This window comes from Rattus rattus, chromosome 1 (assembly GCF_011064425.1).
Source record: "Rattus rattus isolate New Zealand chromosome 1, Rrattus_CSIRO_v1, whole genome shotgun sequence".
In the NCBI taxonomy this organism is placed as follows: domain Eukaryota; kingdom Metazoa; phylum Chordata; class Mammalia; order Rodentia; family Muridae; genus Rattus; species Rattus rattus.
In genome coordinates this window covers 37,411,772-37,431,279 of record NC_046154.1, presented here as the reverse complement: position 1 = coordinate 37,431,279, position 19,508 = coordinate 37,411,772, and the positions used below count along the sequence as shown (strand labels likewise).

Sequence of the window (19,508 nt, the reverse complement as noted above, 5' to 3'; positions counted from 1 at the left end):
TGACATCCATCTACCCATCAAATGCCCAAATCCTGAGCAAATGCTTTAAGTTCCCAATTGTTCTTGAGGCTGCAGGGAAGAGTACGTGACTTAATACAGCATCTGCGCAGCAAATAATACCTCCCAAGGTAATTAAGTGTAAAAGGACAGGGCAGGTTGTCAGCGCTAATAGTTCAAAGGTAGGATCAGTGAAGACTGAGGGAAAGTCCAAAGTTTACCGGAAGTCTGAACAACCCTACTAAACGCTCCACCTGTTGATAGCGAGGTCACGACCTGGCTAGCTAACTCGAGATGGAGAGGATGACGCGGCAGGGGTAATGACAAGATGACATGCCTGGGTAGGGAGGGGCCTCGAACCCGGGTTCTTGACATTCCGAAGGACGCGTGTCCCCAAGCAAGGTCCAAAGCGCCCCAGTGGCGGCCGGGAAAATCTGCGCTGTGTGCTTGTCGGGGCCGCGCAGTGACAAGAGGCTGGAAGGCTGGGAGGTCACGAGGCGCATTCCTCAGGAGTTGGAATCCCGAGAGAGGGGCCAAGGCCGCCTCGGCAGCTCTCACGCCTGAGGCGCAAGCACTGCAAGGCTCTCCGCACCGCCCACCGCCGGTTCCCGCTGGCCGCACGGAGGCAGAACCGCGAGAGCCTAGAGGCACTACTTGTCCCCGCGGAGGGATCCCTCGCAAATTGCCGCTGCAGCGACGGGGCGGGCCGTGGCGCCGAGGACGCCGGGCCGGGAGCGCTGAGACGTCGCGGGAGGCGGGGGTGGGAGGGAGCGGGCCGGGAAGTAGTTCCGGGTGCGCGGCCCCGGATGTTGGCTGCTCCCGCCGCCGCCGCCGCCGCCGCCGCTCTCGGCGCCGCTCCGGGCCTGGGCCGCTCGCTGAGGGCGCCGTTGGGACCTTTCGCGGGGAACAGAGACGCACGCAGCGGCCGGGGGCTCGGCCGGGCCGTCCCGGCCTGCGCAGCCTGAGGTGAGCACGCGTCGCCAGGGTCTCGTCGGGGCTGGGGCGGCGGGCGGGGAGGCGGGGCTGGGGCATCTCCGGACGCGGGCGGGGCTGCCCTGGGCGAGCGGCGCTCGCTGTCCTCAGCGCACGCTCCCAGTGGCCGGCGGTGGGCGCAGGGCTGGGCCGGCCTGGTGGCGCGGCCCTCCCTCGCCCGCGGCGCCGCTCCTCAGCTGCCGCTGCCCCTCAGCTCAACGCCGCTCGCGCCCGCCCCTCCCCCAGGTGGGCCCGCGGTGCGGATGCCCGGGCCGCGGAGGACCGCGACAGTCGCGCCCTCATCGCTTGGTGACCTGCCCCTGGCCCGGGCTCGTCCCGTTCCCGGCGCGATGCGCGCTCCGGGCGCTATTCTGCCGGGACGGGGGTCAGTGCCTCGTGGGTCGCGGGTACCCTGCGGGGGTGAGGAGGCTGGGGCGAGGGTCCCATCTTCCGTCCCATCCTGTCCCTGCGTCCTTCTCTGGCATTGGGGCAAAGGCAGACTTCGCATGCGGACGTGTTGCTGCTGTCCTGCGTGTGTTGCATCCTGCCCACGTGGTAGTGTCCCGTCCCTCCCACCCCGTCCAATTTTTGCAGTTGGTCAAGATGTTTTTCCCCCGTGCTTTACCCCCCGTCTACCCTGTGATTTCTTCCGGGCAGCGTGGAAGATGTTAAGGTCAGTTTGTTTTGTCGAGGATGACTGTTGTTTGATGGAAGAATCAAGAGTTGTACTCTTACGAAATTGAGACTAGTAGGGGACATACCAGACCTTAGTTCATTGACACCTTTTCTACTCCAGTAGCTCTTGCTCTTTTCTCTACTACTCAGTCCTCCAGAGACAAGCGCTTGCTACTGATGTGTTGGTGTGTACGGTTTCTCTATTCTACTTGGTTGTGTCTCTTTGGCCTAGTATTTTCTAGTCCGTGTTGATGCAGGGCTCAAGTTGTTGCTGGATTTCTGAATGAGTCGTGACAGGGAGCTCGAAACTGGTGGGCTGCTTTTCGCCTTTCACTGTTCATTTGCCTTTATTTCTTCCTTGTGTTTTGTTCCCTAGTGAGAAAGCATGCATGCTCCATTGGGCATGATGCACGTAGATTATTCTCTAGTAGAGGCACTAGGTAGTCCCGCTTGCTGTTTTGAAAGTTCTTTTAGTCCACGTTTCTAAAATGCACTAGGTACTATTGGGCTCTGTTTTTTTGTTTTTTTTTTTTTGTTTTTTAAACACTTTTAAATACGTGTCTCCCTCCCAACCTTCCTTTAATATCTCTTCCAGGTTAACTGTTTACATCTTTCCCTCTTTGGAGACCATAGATTGCTCTCTTTACAGGAGCAGTGACGCTTTTTAGTGTTTTTAAACCACAGTATTTATGGAGAAAACGATAGCTGCTCATTTTTTGGGGGGGCCAAGTTATCTCTATGTTTATGTTAGGAAGGGATATGTAGATGTTATTTAGTTTTTGAGTTTTTTGTTTAAGATGAACTTGAAGCTCTTTTCTCTTTGGTTTTGTATTGGATTGAGGTGGATCTTGCTCTGTTTTGTGCTGCTGGGAGTTCCCAATGACTTTATTAGGTGGTTTGTGGATGAGGTCAAGAATGTTTATTTTGGCTTTCAGTTTGTTTGGGTGAAATAAAAATTACTATTTTGAAGTCACTCTTTTTGATGTGAAAATTTCCAGTATTCTCTTGTTTTTCACACTGAAGTTTTTCCTTTTTTCATTTTAATTTTAGACAGTCTTATGTAGACCAGGTTGACCTCTAATACACTGTGGTGAGGACTGACTGTGAACTCTTGTCTTGCCTTCACCTCCCAAGTACTGAAATTACAGGCTGTGTTACTACTGTAACTGCCTACCTGCCTACATTGTAGCCTTAAAATGTATTTCTGATAGTGCCTTTCCCTTTTTATTTGATACAAGTGTCAGCATATTCTTCCTTTTCCTTCTATGTAGAATAAAAGTATTTAAATACAGATTCTGTTTTCATTATGCTAAGTATGGGTGGGGCGGTGAAAAATAGAATGTTCTGATATACTCAGACATATTTTTATAACAGGGCAGTCAGCATTTGTATACTTCTGTAAAACACAGTGCTGTGAAGTAAGATATATAGAGACAAGGACTAAAATACTGGTGTCGGAAAGCTTCAACTTGTGTTGAAAAGGAGGAGCAGTTGTCTGCTTATGGAGAATCAGCTTTACTCATCATTTTGTGTATTAAATAACAGCAGACTTATATTTGAAATAATATGACCAAATAAATGGTGTGAAAAAGGAATTTTCACACACAAAAAAAAAAAAGGGTGAGGAGACAGGTGTGTTTAGGAGATTACAGGGCTGTCACAGAGCATTGCATTGGTGAGTAATAGGAACCTTGGCTGAGGATCTGTCAGGATAGGAGATTTGGTTTGGTAGGCTGCCATAGTGCTTTCTTAAGACAGTGGAACGATGTACCTGAGGTAGGTCTATGTCAGCTGAGTGTGCAGGAAAAGGCAACCTGACTAGAATATTCTTGGAGAGTTTTAGGAATAATAGTCTGACATAAGAGACTGGTTGTGAAAATAAAATAATAGCGTTTATTGAATGGTTTACAGTGTTCCCAGAATTGTCAGCTTTTACATATACCTGTGTGGTGCGCAGTCAGGTGAGCTGTAGGTTTGCAGGGATGGGCCTGTAAGTGGTATAGTAAAACACTTGAATAGATGTTTTTCAGGAGAGATACTGTATAGTGGGGGAAACCTGCAGAATTTGGGGTTTTACAGTAGGTTAATAGAAAAATAAGGCATTCTGAGAAGAACCAAGAAGTAATTTCTGTTACAGAAGCCAAGAACAGGAAGATTTTCTATAAAGTAGGATTGTTGACAATATTTAATTCAGTTTTAAAATTCAGACTCTGACCTTAATGCAAAGATGGATGAACTAGACAAGAAGGAATTTTAAAAGAAAGGTAACATGACAAATTAGGTTTTCACCAATCTGTAGAGATTTTATGCTGGTTAAGGTTTCCTCTGGTGGTGGTATTCTTATTCTTATTCTTATTATTGATCATATCAGAGTTATTCAATGATCAAAAATGGAGTTTATCTTCGGAAAAGAAACTAGTGTTCTATGCCTTTTATCCCAGCACTTGGGAAACAGGGGAGTAGGAGTATCTCTGAGTTCCAGGGCAGTTAGGACTACCTACTGCAAACCTATCAAAAAAACCAAAAAAGAAACTAATGTTCTTTTTAGATTTATTTATTTTATGTATGTGAATAAACTATAGCTGTCTTTAGACACACCAGAAGAGGGCATTGGATCTCGATCCCAATACAGATGGTTGTGAGGCATCATGTGGTTTCTGGGAATTGAACTCAGCAGTCAGTGCTCTTAACCAATGTGCTCTCTCTCCAGGGAAACTAGTGTTCTGAAGAAAGTTCTTGTTTATTTGTTTGTTTTTCCTTTCCTTCTTTTCTTTTTTCTTTTTTGAAACAGGGTCCTGACTGTTCTGGAACTCTCTATGTAGACCAGACTGGCTTCAAATTCAGAGATCTGTCTTCCTCTGCCTCCTGAGGCCTGAATTAAAAGCATTCCTCTTCAAACACCTAAGGGTCACACTGTTTCACACTGACAGACTTTTGTGTCTGACTTTGCCCTTGTTTTAAGGGTTGTTGATACTGGTATGTGTTAGTGTCTCAGCCCCTTTTATAAAAGCCAGATATTCTACAGTCTGGATATACTGTGCTTTTTTTTTAATCCATTCTTAATTCATTTAAACTCTTCACTCTATCAACTTCACTCTCCTAATTCTGACTTCATTTTTAGTCTTATAAACTGTACTGTGCTATAGTAGGCATTAGGAGCTAAAGGTAAAAGTAAGTCATAATTGGTCCTTAAGCATGTGTAGCGTGTGATTTATGTGTATTTTCATATATTATCTCATTTGATCACACAGCAAACCTGTGGTGTAGAAAAAACATCTTTAGGATGAAAAGCTAGGTTAGGTGACTTGGCCAGGATTGATTGCACTTAAAATACTAGAGCAGATGTCATTGTTACTTATTTTTGCCAATTCCACCACTCTTACTTAAAGGATCCATTCCTGTGTAAATCCCTGGAGAATCAGGGGGACTGGGAAATTCCTATCACTTGGGGAAATCGTCTCATTTTTTTCTTTTTAGTGTCTCCTTTTTTGCAAAAAGGACAAAAAACCAAAAAGTTCTGTTGTGTTTCTCTGACTGTCCTTGAGCTTGGATTTCAGTCAAGCCTGCCCTTGAACTTGAAGTTATTCTGCCTCTATCTTTTTAGTGTTGGGGTATAGTAAAAGGATGAGCCACCACACCCAACCTGGGAATTACTGAATTTTTATGAGTCTTTGGGACTTAGAGTGAAGACTTAGCAGAATTTTGTTATTCATTTGCTCTGTTCAAACAAAATGTATTTTTGTCCTTCCTTTTTTTTTTTTTTTTTTGGTTCTTTTTTTTTTTCGGAGCTGGGGACCGAACCCAGGGCCTTGCGCTTCTTAGGCAAGCGCTCTACCACTGAGCTAAATCCCCAACTCATTTTTGTCCTTCCTTTAGAACTTTATTGGTGTTTAATGTGATGATAATAATGTTAATAATGACTAACATTTTGAGATCTTATTTTAGCAACAAAGTGTTCAGAATACTTTCATTATATGATTCTTAAAGCAATCTCTGAGTAGTAGATTTTATTATGAGATTTTTACAGATAAGGAAATGGACACTGAAAGGTAAAATAAATTGCCTACGGTAATTAGCTAGGAATGGAAAGAACCAAGTCTTGAAGTTTCACTGTCATTTTCAGAACTCAGAATTAATTACTATACTGTTTTACTCACTGATTATGAATTAATAAACTAAGTCAAGGAAAAACAGGACCCGAATATGAAGATAGGATTTGAGTACAATTGGAGAAGCAGTGAAACATTACTTGACATTACACAAGCATTGCTTTTAATGTGACCTAAGACAAGGTAGATACTGACATCAGTGTGTTTCGTTTTGTTTGTCCTAACAGTGTCTCAGCTAACAACTACAATCCTAAGTGCTCTTCACTGTCAATGTTTTCTGTCCTGTAGATTCCCTCATTGACACTATTCAGAAATTTCAGGTGGAGAACCAGAACTCATTTGTGCCTCTCCCGCAGACTTTCTAACTCAGATTGTTTCCATTTTGAGCAGTTACTTTTTCAGTCCCAACGGGGGACTCTACCTCTTCTACCTCAGAACTCAGGAAGACATCACAGTGCACTTCATAATAACTTTCAAAGATTTGACCGTCGTAGTTGGTAAACTGTATTTCAGTGTACAAAAAGAACTGAAGTACAGTGTTTTTGTTAAAGAGATTGACTTATACTGAAATTGGGAAAAGCTTCCGCTGTACAGGATTTCTGATTTAATAGAATTTGTTATAACCAGATCAACAAAGCATTATTACTGTGGGCCATCTGTTGGGTTATGGAAATAGCTTTGTTGCAAGGAACCAGATGTTGTGCTTATATTTATAACAATGACACTCTGCTTGTTTTAAGTAACCTTTGTTGATAGGTATCTTTAGCTGCTATTCTATTTGATATGTTAGATTGGATATTTTTTCAAATTGATGAATAACTCTTGTACAATGAGGTCAGAACAAATGGCTTATGGTGCCAAACTGCAATACTATAATAGGATAAGAGCTTTACCCTTTTTAGACCCAGTTTCTAGTATTTTGTAGGTGACTTTAATTACTTTAAGAATTTTACCATAAATCTAACATGATTTTATTTTGGTGTGATTGTATCTATATTAATACCAAACTTTTTATTTTCTGTCTTTAGTGAGTGAAGTACTCTATGACAGGTTCAGACTTAATGAAGAGTGACTTTTAGAATATAGTCTTAGCTGACAAATAGCTCAGAGATTAAGCATGCTTGCTGTGCAGTTGTGAGGACTAGGGTTTGGATTCTAGCACCCATGTAACAAACCCAGTATGCTGCTTCTGCCTTTACTCCAACTTCAAGGGATCAACACCCTCTTTTGGCTTCTGTTTGAGGTTAAGTCATGAACTTGTGCATGTACATGTTTCCACACACCCACTTAGACATGTATATGAATACAGTAAGTCTAAAAAAAGAAAGCCTGTGAGGTAGCTTAGTCAGTAAAGGTACTTGCTGCCAAACTTGGTGACTTGAATTTGGTCCCCAGAACACACATGCTAGAAGGAGAAAACTGATTTCCACAAAGTGTCCTCTACCATCGTACAGGCTCCATGGCATGCCTGTATTCTCCCCACTACACACACTAAGTGAGTGTAATAGAATATAGGCCAAGAGGATTTTTAGAGTTATCATCAACTCCCTTTGCTGTTCTTCTTTATTTTCAAGTTCTGTGTAGTGGAGACTCTTGAGCTCACTGAAGAGTTGGCCATCATTTCTTGATGACTGTGTCTAAAGGAGACTTTTCTTAGTCAACTGACTTTCAGCAAAATTTTCATCTGGAGTACAAAGCTAAGAGCTGCAATTGAATTCTTCCCAGCCAATAAGAGTCCTGCTTAGTGGAATTGGATCAATTAGAAGTAAAGTTTAGTGCCAGTGTGTACATATTAAAAGCCACAGAAATTAGAATCTACTTTTGCCTAATGTTGAGATCTGACCCTACTTTTAAACTGCTAATAGATCTTAGTTTCTATTGTTGGCTGTGAGATATGTGAGAGGAATACACTAGGGCGTAAGACTGCTGGCATTCAGTAGCAGTTTCATATTTTCTTTCTTTACAGAGATGTCTTTGGGAGGAAGTTATAGGATGACAGAAATAGGTTATTGTTTACATTCTAGATTGTGGGTGATTATTATTAAAATAATTTAAATCAAGTTTCTGTTGCTTAGTGTTTAGGACTTTTGGGAATGAGTTGTAGTCACAGCAGTTAACACTTAACAGTCAAGGGTAGGTTGATTCTTTGAATAAAGATAGGGCATAATGTTGTGGGAGAAAGTAAGTGGTGTTTCTGCTGTTTTTCTTGGATATATGAATATAATATTTTACACAGGCTAGACAGGTAAGGTATGAAGTAGATTGATGGTTTTATCTTATGTATAAATGGGTAGCAAACACCATCAGAAATACTTGGTGTGTTAGAAAATTATGTGTCATATTAGTTAGAGCATGTGTACTTTTGAAATATTTCCACCTTACATTTGAATAATGATTGATGTTGGATTTTGGGCTTTATAACAGCCCTGCAATACAGGTAGGATTGACATGAAATCAACTGACAAGAGTGTCACTTAATTACTATTAGTAGAGCTGACACTGGAACCCATTTCCTGTATTCTGTTTTTTTTTTTTAAGTAGAAAATTGATGAAGTTATAGTGAGAAACAAAATTTAGGTTTTTGATGTGGAAGTGAAAGGCCATAGAGATCCCAAATGATCAGTTCTTTAGATAAGAGTGTAACTATGATACTGTAAAGCTTCATGTAAACATGTAAAATTAGCAAGTACAATTTCTTGTTCGATTAGGTCCATTTTTAGTCATTGGAAGCATTCTTACTTGAGTCTCCATTTCTGCTGTTAGTATTCTGGAGGTGAGATAGGAAAGAATCAGAATAGGAATTTAAGGATTGCTAAGTCGCAGTTAGGTCTCCCACCCTTTCAGAATGGAAGTGCATGCTAGTAAATTTTAGAGAAATTAAACATATGGTTCTAATGTAGGTATCTATCTGGATAGATAGACCTGTTGTCTGTTGCCTGATAGGTAAAAAGACTGATAGTGTACAAGGAAATTTTACTGAATAGAAATCAAAACAACAAAAACCAGACTGAGAGAAAACCATGACAGTGGATAATTTAAAGTGTCTCTTCATGAACCTTTCTATACGATTAAACATGTTCCATTTGGAAAATTGAATTTTTATGGTTCACATAACATTGAAAAGTTAAGTCTTTTGAAGAGCAGTTTAAATACTTGGTGCTGTTGAAGTATTTGCTAAGAAGCTTTATAGATAAATTGGTTTGATAAATGACTTGATTATAGTGTTATGGATCAAGTTGTAAATGTGTTAGGTGATTTTTTTTTTAAAGATTTACTTATTTATTTTATGTATACGAGTACACTGTCCTCAGACACACCAGATCCCATTACAGATGGTTGTGAGCCACCATGTGGTTGCTGGGGATTGAACTCAGGACCTCTGGAAGAGCAGTTGGAGCTCTTAACCGCCGAGCCATCTCTCCAACCCGTGTTAGGTGATTTAAATCCCAGGTTTACTTACAGCAGTTATTTCTGTTAAGTTACTTGAGATGGTAGTCTAGTTTGAAATGAAGATGAGACCTAAGGATTTACTTACCTGCTTTTTCATTATCTGGCAGACTTTTACTAAGAAAAACAAAACTGTTAATGTTTGTTTAAGGTAATGGTTTCAATCCAGGAACATTGAATTAATTAATTCTCTTATTTGATTGGTCATCTATTTTTCATCTGTTTCTGTCCAGGCAAGTGAAAAGCAGGATCCATGCTAGCGAAGACCACAGATGCTTAGTTAGAGAGATAGCACAGAGCCATCCTCCCAGTAATAGTGGTGCCTCTGACTGCTTCTGATGGCTAGTTTTTACCTGGAAAGGCAGTGTTTAGCAGGTTTGTTTGAAGAACTTAATGCATTCAGGGGTAGGGAAGAATGGCTTTAAGAAGAGCTGATGTAAAGCATGCCCTTGAACCTGTAGTGTGGCTCAGTGGGTAAAGACAGTTTTCTCCAAGCTTGGCAACCTGAGTTTGATTCCCAGGACTGACATGGAATAGAAGGAGAGAACCAATTCCTGAAAATTGCCCTCTGACCTTTTCAAGCACATATTCCACACCCACAAATGATGAAGGTGAGAAACCTCAAGATTGCCCTTAAGGAGCATTTCTTCACCCCTTCCCTGTTTTTGAGACAATATCTTGGTATAGCCCAGCCTAGCCTTCACCCACAACCCTCCTGCTTCAGTATCCCAAGTGCTTGCATTACGGTATGTGCCATAAGCTCGCTCATCTCTGGAACATGTGTTACTGCCATAGATGACTTAGGCATTCTGACTCATGGGAGATTACCAGGTTTGCATTGATACCATGATTTAAGAAATTGTTCTCTAGTAGAGGCAGGATTACAAGTAGTAAGATCCTGCTTTAAAAGCCAGCTGTACCTCCCCAAAGATCCTTACATTTACTCTCAAGGATGGAGATAATATCTGTTTTTATCTTTGCTGCAGTTCTGTTACCTAGTAAAAGGGGACATGTTCTAAGAAGTGTTAGATGACTTTGTCACTGGGGACAATCAGTGTGCTTATGCAAACATTGATGGCTGTAATGTTACTGGTGATATAATCTGATGGAACCACCATTGGGTGTATGAGAAATGTTAAATGGCAAGTGACTTACTGTGCAGAAGGTGTTGTAGGGATTTTTACGTATTCAGTAAAGTAGTACATGAAAAGGCATTTTGTATTTCATTTTAATTTTTGTTTTGTTTTTAAGATAGGGTTTCTCTGTGTAGTCCTAGCTGGAACTCACTTCTGTAGACCAGGCTAACCTTAAATTTCTTTTTCTTTTTCGGAGCTGGGGATTGAACCCAGGGCCTTGAGCTTGCTAGGCAAGCGCTCTACCATTGAGCTAAATCCCCAACCCCCAGGCTAACCTTAAATTAAACTCACAAAAATTCACCTGCCTCTGCTTCCTGAGTGCTGGGATTAAAGGCTTGAGCCACCATTGCATGGCAACTAATTTTAAGATTTTTAATATTGCTAAAAATAATATGTATCAAGTTACCTTTCCCCAAGTATGATGAGATAAATAAATTGTAGTTCCTAGAATATCGAGTTAGTCATTCATACCATTGAAGTTTCCTACTAGAACACTTAAGGCATGGCCATTTAGCTACTCTTCCCAAGCCTGTCATCAGTGGTAGTTGAAGTGTGGGAAGGTACTGAGTGTTGTCACCCAGCACTCAGGAAGGGAGTCAGGCAGAGGTGAGCTGAGTGCTGGGAGAGATGCCGGATTGAAGACCGTGTCTGAAAAGAAAAAGGGTGGCCTGCTCTTTATGTAGGCACTAAGTGAAGCAAAATTTACTACTAACCAGTCTTTTTTCCTCTGTGGAACAGTAGAACCTGTAGTCTCTCTCTTTTTTTCCCCACAAGTTAACTCTTCAGGTATTTAACAAGTATTATTCTAATGGACAATTTGAGTGCTGTGTATAGAAGGGACTGTCAAATGGCACTTAAAAGGCAGTTTGTTCCCAGGTGTAGCTAAAGAGCCATGGATTTACCAGAAAGTAATGGTTTTGCTTCCACTGATGAAGAAAGCTTCATACAACAGATAGTATTTGAAATGGGATGTGATATGGGCATTTTCGGCTGAAAGACTAATCAGAAACTTAAGAGATGAAGCATAAAAGAAGCTTCCCAAACTGTATACCAGAATATTAAAAAGTTCATTGTTCTTTCTTTGTACTTGAAGCTTGGCAGGTAATTGTGGGAAATCAATAAATTGTCACCTTTTCATGAACAGTCACGAAGTAGTTAAAATTATTGAACATTTTTGTGTCTTTTGGAGTGAAAAATGTTTTTTTTCTCACTTTTTTGAATACTCATTAACAGCCAGGAAAGCCTCAGGAAAATAATGTTCTCAGTCTATATACTAGAATTGAGCTGTGAAGCTGGAAAATGTTTTCTTCTTCAGGCTAAATAGACCTAGCTTCTCTTTTACATTTGACATGGTTCCCTTTGTATTTTTAATGAAGATAGGGTCTTTGCTACCCAGTCTTGGCTACCCTAAAACTTGGGATGTAGACTATGCTGACCTCAAACTCAAAAAGATCCGCTTTCCCCTTCGCCATAGTGCCCCACCACAACTACGGCCTTTTGGTTCCTAAGTTCTTCACTAGTATTATGAATCTTTCCCTTTGAGCACTCAGCTTTGTAAGTGCTCTTAATATGGCTGCTTAAACAGCACAATACTCCACTGCAAACTAAGTGAAGAATTTAGTAGGCTGTTTCCCTTCTTGGTCTGAAACTCGCTTTCTAATGAAGCTTGAGACTGTATTTACTTCTTTTTAGCAGAGGCCCTACCCTGGCTGGCTCATATTCAGCGCTGGTGTTGATTTACAAGAATTTCTTAGAGTTGATTCAGAGAGAATTCTTTTTAATAGAGTTATCAAATGAGTGCCCATTTTTTCCTCATTACATATGCCATTGTCTCAGAGGTCATATTCATTCTTTGCTTCCTGAAATTTAAGAAAAGAAAGACAATTGTACAAATACTGGAGTTGAATAAATAGTATCCAAAGACTTGAGTCTACCTGCTCTATTAAGTATGTGCTGAAGTGTATTAAATATAAGTTGGGCCTGGTGGTGTGGACCTGTAATTCAGCTGCTTGGGAGGTTAAGGCAACAGGATCACAGACTTAGCTTGCTTGGGCTACAGAATAAGTTCAAGGCCAGCCTGGGCAATTTAATGAGACCCTGTATCAACATAATTAAGAGTAATAAATAATAAAAGTAATAGGTCTTAGGCATATAGCTTAGTGAAAGACTGCTTATTAGACCTGTGGGGTCTTGGACTTGATTCTCCATCCTGTTGTCCATCTCCAGTATAAAAAGTAAAATGGATCCTCATTTATTGAGGTTCGACAATTGAGAGTTTTTCATGTTCTTCAAGTACCGTACTGTTTTTTATTTTTATTTTCTTATTACTAATAGATTTTTTTTTAGAGAGTATTTTACTTTGTATATCTGGCTGACCTGGGACTTCTGTAGACCAGGCTGACCTCAAAACTCTTTGAGATCCATCTGCTTCTGCTAGGATCAAAGACCTGTGCCATTACACTAGACTCATAGCCTTTTTTTTTTTCCTTCTTTTTAATAGACTTGATTACCATTATTTTTCTTGTATAAAAAAACCTTATGTGGTAGCCACAGCTAGAGCCTGGGTCCTTAAATAGAGACTCTGGTGTGGGTTTCACAAGATGATCAGTGAATCCCTGATATGGAAACTTGGTGAACACAGTCTCTTTCCAGAGGTCAGGGGTCAGGTGGCTGTAGGTCTTGGAGATGGCATCAAAGGTTGCAGAAGTAAAGCCCCTGGCTGAAGTGTAGCAGTCATCTATACCAGCCATTACTAGTAGCTTCTTGGGCACAGGAACAGAGACAATGCCAGTGCCTCTGGGGGCAGGAATGAGAAGTGCCAACACAGAGCCACAGCAGCCTGTTACCTTGCATGGCACAGTGTGGGGCTTGCCAATCTTGTTCCCCCAGTAGCATCTTTGCCCAGGGACGATGGAAAGTTTGGCCAAGATGATGGCCCCTCGGATGGCAGTGGCTTCCTCCTTGGAACACAACACCAGGACCAACTTCCCAAATACTTCACTAGCCTGGTGGCTTTGACCAAGACTGCTGTGGAAGCCTCTAAATCCTGTGCCCCCCGGGTTCTCTAGGCCCTTTTGCTACACGGTGTTGTCCATCATTTGGTGTTGAGAGAGAAAGAGGAAGAGAAGGGACAAGGGGCAGGGGTTGGGACAGGGGGTACGGGGGAAGAGGGAGGAGAGAAGCTAGATTTATATGCCATTATTATAATAATAATAATCTATAGTATTTTTTCTACTCATATATGTATGTGGGGTGCCTGTGTGTGTGTGTGTGTGTTGTGTGTGTGTGTGTGTGTGTAGGATCAGGGTTGACATTGAGTCTTTCTTAATCACTCTCCTTACCCTTTAAGGCACTTTTTCAGGCACTTTTTCAGTTAACCCAGTATTCTCCCATAGGTTTGCCTGATGGAAATCCTGTCTTTTCATTGTAAGCACTGAAATTGTAGCTGGGTAGCTATTATGCCTGCCAGGGCTCTATGAATTCAAACTGGTCCTCATGATTGCACAGCAAGTGCTTTAACTACTTAGCCATTTCTCTAGGTATGGCTAAGTAGTTCCCTAAATTTAAATTGACAGTATTTCATGTCAATATTTGATTTCTAGTACATAATCAAATTCCTGATTATTTTAAAATGCCTTTACAGTTGGCTTTTAATTGAATCAGGATTCAGGCAAAGTTCACATGGTGCATTTAGTCATCTTTTTTTTTTTTTTTTTTATTTTATTTTATCCAAACCATAGCTCCCCTGTGTCCTCTTTTTGTTTTAAGGTAGGGGTCTTCACTGTGTGTAGACCAGGTTTCCAGGCAGTCTGTGATGGTTGGCATTAGTTGTCAATCTAACAGAATCTAGAGTTAGCTGGCAAGGAGATGGCCTCTCTGTATGCCTGTGTGTTGAGATTTGTCTTGTTTGGGTGGCACTGGAAGTTTGGAACTGGTAAAAAAAAAGTAGGCCCTTAGTCATGTTCTCTGCTTTCTAATTGTGGATGCCATGTGACCAGGTGCTTCAGGCTTCCTGTCACTCTGACCCCCACCATGATGGGCTGTACCTTTAACTGTAAGCCAGAATTAAGATCTTTCTCTCTTAAGTTTCTTTTGCCTGTGTAGTTATCACAGTAGCAGGGAAAGAAATACAGATAACTGACTAGAACTTGCTATGTAGCCAGACTAGCCTTGAAGTGTCTCTCTTGCTTCAGCCATCAAATGTCAACATTTTAGGCTGGCATGCCTAAACCTTAAGCCATAGCATGCCTGACCTTCCTCTTGTTGACTTTGTCATCATTTGACTACTTTGGGGTTTTTTTTTTTTTAAATCTGTTTCTTATACACAATTCTTTTGTATTACTTTGAAACATGTACCCGATTTTTTTTTTTTATCAGTTCAGCAAGTGTTTTGGGAAATTATGTACAAAACATATGCCAGTCATTGTGAGATAGGTAGAAGTTATTAGACATGTATTAACCCACTAGGAACCAGAATTCCAGTGGCAGAGACAGGTGCATAGTGAAGTAGTACAGGGTAGGTTTTTTTTTTTTTTTTTTTTTTTTTGCCCCCAGTTAGTATTGCCTTAATTATAATTGCCTTACTTTCCCCTTCTTCTCTCCCTTACCCCCCTCTGTAATGCTGTCAGTAGGGAGGGAGAGAGGAGGGGGAGGGAAGAGGAGAGAGAGAGAGAGAGAGATTATGTGTATCTGTGTGTGTGTGTGTGTGTGTGTGTGTGTGTGTGTGTGTGTGTGTGTCTATCTGATGAGGCTTCATGAAGTCCAGGATGACCTTCACCTCCAAAGTGATAGGGTAAACAGGCCTGTGCCATCACTCCCTGTTTTAGAATACTATGAATGCATCCCTTTAATTATGTCTGGATCAGAAACCCATTGACTGATTGTCTCTTGAATGAATCCAGATTATATCCTTTCGGTTTGGTCTGTCACTCATGTTTCTACTGGCTGTTTTAAAAACCACTTTAATTTAGTTTTATTATCGTGGTGCTGAGGAATTGGATCCTTAGCCTTGTCCATGCTAAGCATGTGCTCTTCTACTGAACTGTCATCCAGTAGTCACTGGATCTTACCACCTTTCTCAGTGGAACTAGAACCAAGTTTTTACTATGCCAGAAGCATTTTTATTCTTCCAGTTCATAAACATCTTTGAGAGAAAGAAAACTGTGTGTGAGTCTAGGAACTAATAATGAGTATCCAGAGAATTACAGTCGATGTACCCAGCCTGTTGTTCCTACCCAAAGTCCAAGGTTTCTGCCAGTTCAAAGCGAATGCCCTGATGTGGCATTCTCTAGTTCATTCAGTGATCTGAATCGGGGATGACAGGATTACAGTTTGTGTAACTGCTTTCCCAGTTAGCTGTGGATATCTATCCCTTTTTGGTTGTTTTAGAAATGAACTACTCAGGCAGCCTGTGGGTTGAGCAGGATTGAAAATTATGTGAAACCTTTCTGATGACTTTGCCCTAAACCTGAATTAACTTATATATCAAATTCTCCTGATAGAACTTTTAATTAACAGCGTGGGTTTCACTTGACATTAGTAAATTAGTATCTCTAGGAATGGGCTAGGAATGACCAGGCAGTGGTGGCACGTCTTTAGCCCTAGCACTCTGAAGGCAGAGGCAGGTGGATCTTTGTGAGTTTAAGGCCAGCCTTGACTACAGAACAAGTTCCAGGAGAGCCAGGGGTATGCAGAAAAAATCCTGTCTTGAAATACATTGTCTTTATCTTTTTTAAAGTCAGCAGTGTTTTTTCTTTCTTTTTTTCTTAGACTGTTTTTAGGTAGCAGGGAGGTGATTCTTACTTTATGAATTCTTAATATTGGAAGTTATAGCTTCCTTTCATTGGGAATCTAATTTTAGAATCTTTTCCTACCCCTCTAAGACACTCCATACTCTCTAGTAGCCAATTCCTCTCATCCTCTTACTTTTTTCCCTGCTAGTTCTGAGAAACCACTAGTAGACTCTGTTTACTAATTCAGATTTGCCAATTTTGTATGGATGGAAGGAATTATATGGTGCATAGGGTGTTTTTGTCTTTTCTTTAGCATAATGTTTTCAAGGGTGTGTGTGTTATGGCCTACGTCATTTTCTTTTGTCAGTGCTGCATGGACATAGTGCTTTTGTATTTAACACACCAAGTTGGTGGGCATCCAGATTGTCTTACTCTTTTGTTGTTAGGATTAATATATTTATATATTTAGGGATGCTGGCTTCTCTCTCCTTAGGAGTGCAATTGCTGGTTTATATGATATGGTAAATCAGCGTTTAGCTTTTTGATTGGCTGCTGTGTTTTCAGAGGAGCAACACTAGCAACTGTAAGATTTTTAAGAACTTTAAGAAGTTTAAAGCTTACAAGTTATTTAACTGTTATGTGTGGGTGCAGGTGTTCTCTTCTTTCTACCATGGCTTCTAGGGGTCAAATGCAGGTTTTCACTAGTCTCTCCCCTAAGCCGGGTTCCCGCTGTGATTGTGGTTTTGATTTGTATTTCTTTTGTGGTGAATAATGCTGAATACCTATCTCTTTGTGAGATAATTCACCTGTAACTGACTGTTAAAATCCTTGCCTATTTTTAAATTAGGTTGAGTTTTGAGTTTTGAAGATTCTGTATATATTCTGGATATAATTTGCTCTTCTTGGTCCTAAATTATGTAAAGATAGAAGTATAAGACACAGAGACTGGGTTAGAGATCTAGTCAGTTTCAAACATCTTATTTTAATTTGCTTTTAAAAAAGTCGTCTGTGTTCAGATGTGCACATGTGGAGGTCAGAGGCTTGTGTTCACAGACTTGGTAATTTCTGTGGGTCCTGGGAATAGAAAGAGGGTGCCAGGCTTGCAGGACCATTTCTCCAGCCTATTATTTTAACTTTCTGTTTTTTTTTTCAATTACAGAAGCAATGTCATTGAATAAATATGATGACAGTCAGATTATGGTGATAAAAGGAAAGGAAGCAGACAAAAAATTCCTTTCATTGTGGAACTTGTATTCTAGCAGAGAAACAAAGTAAATAAACTATCAGAGGATTGCCATTCCACATGTTTCTTTGTTAGTTGCTGAGAACCCATTAAGTTTCTTAAAGGTTATTATAAACTTAGAATAAAATCTAGTGATTTATATGGCTCTTATAATGATTAGAAAATAGGAGTCAGAGTTGAATTAAAGTTTGAATTTTTTTCTTTTGAGAACTGGGAAGTTCTTTCAACACTGTCTAAAATGCTGCTTAACAGAGTTGGGCTGCGGCTAGAAATGAGAGCAGACTCTTTGGGATAAGCACTCCCTTCGGTTGCTCATGTCTTCACATACATACATTCTACACAGTGTGTACTTAACCTCCTCCAATCTTTTTGTAATACCTGCTAATCCCTTGGCATTTGTGGATTATCTTTGTGCCTAGTACAAATAGTTGGTATTCTGCCATTGTTATATAGTCCTGCTAATAAATACATTTATCCATTTATTCTAAACAAGTCTATAATGGTTAATAAAGCTAGATGGAGACTAGTTGTGTGCAGGAGATGGTGTGGGTGTAGATACTGGTATGCTCAGGGCGAATGGTAGCTTTCAGGTGCTGTGCTGGAATGCTTAGGATTCTACAAACACTGGGCACACGCCCTATGACTCATCTGTTAAATATTATGAGGTCTCGATATGCGCATCTTTGATACTGTCATGTTCTTTTCATTCATACATGCTTTAATAGTGGTGATTCCTTTAGCTTTTGATTTTTGTTCAGCATTTTAATTAAATTGTAGTTAGTTGAGTTATAGATCAATTTACTTTGAAGCATCTAATAATGAATTCTTCTTTACTTTTAGATTCTCTTTGTGGCCAGATGGGTGTGTATGGACAAGCCTGTCCATCTGTAACTTCATTAAGGTGAGTACATTCCCCCCAACCCCAGTTCATCATGTCATGATGCAGAGAATTTCAAGGTGCTCAGTAACTAACTTTATAAACTGTTTTGTTTATGAAATAGCCCCACAGCTTATTCCCTAGTGAAGTACAGTAACTCACCTTTGCTGTAGGAAAAATACTGCTGTTTTGTGCATTTTGGTGCAGTGGGGGTATTTGTGCTTACAGCGACTTCTAAGGTAATGGTATTTAGATCTCTTCTTAGTCTCCAGGGATAATCTTGATCATGAAATACCATAACTACACTTTTTTGTTGTTATTTCTTAAAAAATGTAAGCTGTTTTCTATTTGCTTTAATTAAAAAATACATTTGTTTGCTTTGTAACAGATGATTAATAAAGACTGAATTACTGACTTTAACTTGTTTCTGAGGAGTGTTTATTTAGATTACCATTTTCTACATTAAACTAAACAAATAAATGTAGAAAATAGGAATTAAGTTGTTTTGTACAAGCTAGTGGTTTCAGATTTTTTTAAGTTACCGAAATATTTCTTTTTTTTTTTTTTTTTTTTTTTTTGTTAAATACAAAAAAAAATACAGTGGTAGGTAGAGCAGACAAATACAAAACTTTCCTAGATTTCCATGTCCTATACATTGAGTGACTGTGTGACTGTTGGTTGAAGAGCAGGTTTTATTTAATATATATATTAAATAAATACCATGTGGTTGCTGGGATTTGAACACTCAGGACCTCAGGAAGAGCAGTCAGTGCTCTTAACCACTGAGCCATCTCTCCAGCCCTGAAGAGCAGTTTTTGAAAAGTAACCTTGCTTGGTGTGATAGCTCACGCCTTTAAACTCAGCATTCAGGAGGCAGAGGCAGGTGGGTCTGAGTTTGTGGCCAGACTGGTTTAGTGAGTTCCAGGACAGCCAGGGCTACATAACAGACCCTGTCTCAATAAGAAAAAGAAAAAAAAAAATCTAAAACTAATTTTAACTGAAGATTTTCAAATGAAAATTTAGAGTATAAAATTTAAATTGCAACAGCGACTAGTTACCAGATGCTGCAGTCCGTATCATTTATTCATGTGATGCACTGCCAGCATCATTCTAACAGTCGTCCACAGTACAGCAGCATTGTTCTCCATTGAACTACAGTAACGCTTTGTTGCTGCTGTCTTGCTTTTTTTTTTTTTTTAAAGCAAAATAAGTAGAACTATTTGCCAGATACTGAGAGTTCCTGATGAGGGCTGAGGAGGAAATGGAAGAGACTAGAACAGAGGAGTAGGTGTTACTTTGAACTGGGTTAGAATAGCCCAG

At 40.5% G+C, this 19,508-nt stretch overlaps 1 protein-coding gene across 4 annotated transcripts in view; it reads left to right on the top strand.

Annotated features, from left to right (window-relative positions):
- Positions 1-773: 773 nt before the first annotated feature.
- Foxj3 (forkhead box J3) overlaps positions 774-19,508 on the top strand; it is an 83,532-nt gene continuing 64,797 nt past the window's right edge. For 2 of the 4 annotated variants that reach the window (XM_032899133.1, XM_032899131.1), the window contains exons 1-2: positions 774-963; positions 18,152-18,212. In XM_032899133.1, coding sequence (XP_032755024.1) covers positions 18,169-18,212 — 44 coding nt within the window. In that variant the 5' untranslated portion in view covers positions 774-963; positions 18,152-18,168. Of the gene's footprint in view, positions 964-1,098; positions 1,355-1,563; positions 1,643-18,151; positions 18,213-19,508 lie in introns of those variants that run through there. The other 2 variants (XM_032899132.1, XM_032899134.1) reach the window with 2 other exon arrangements.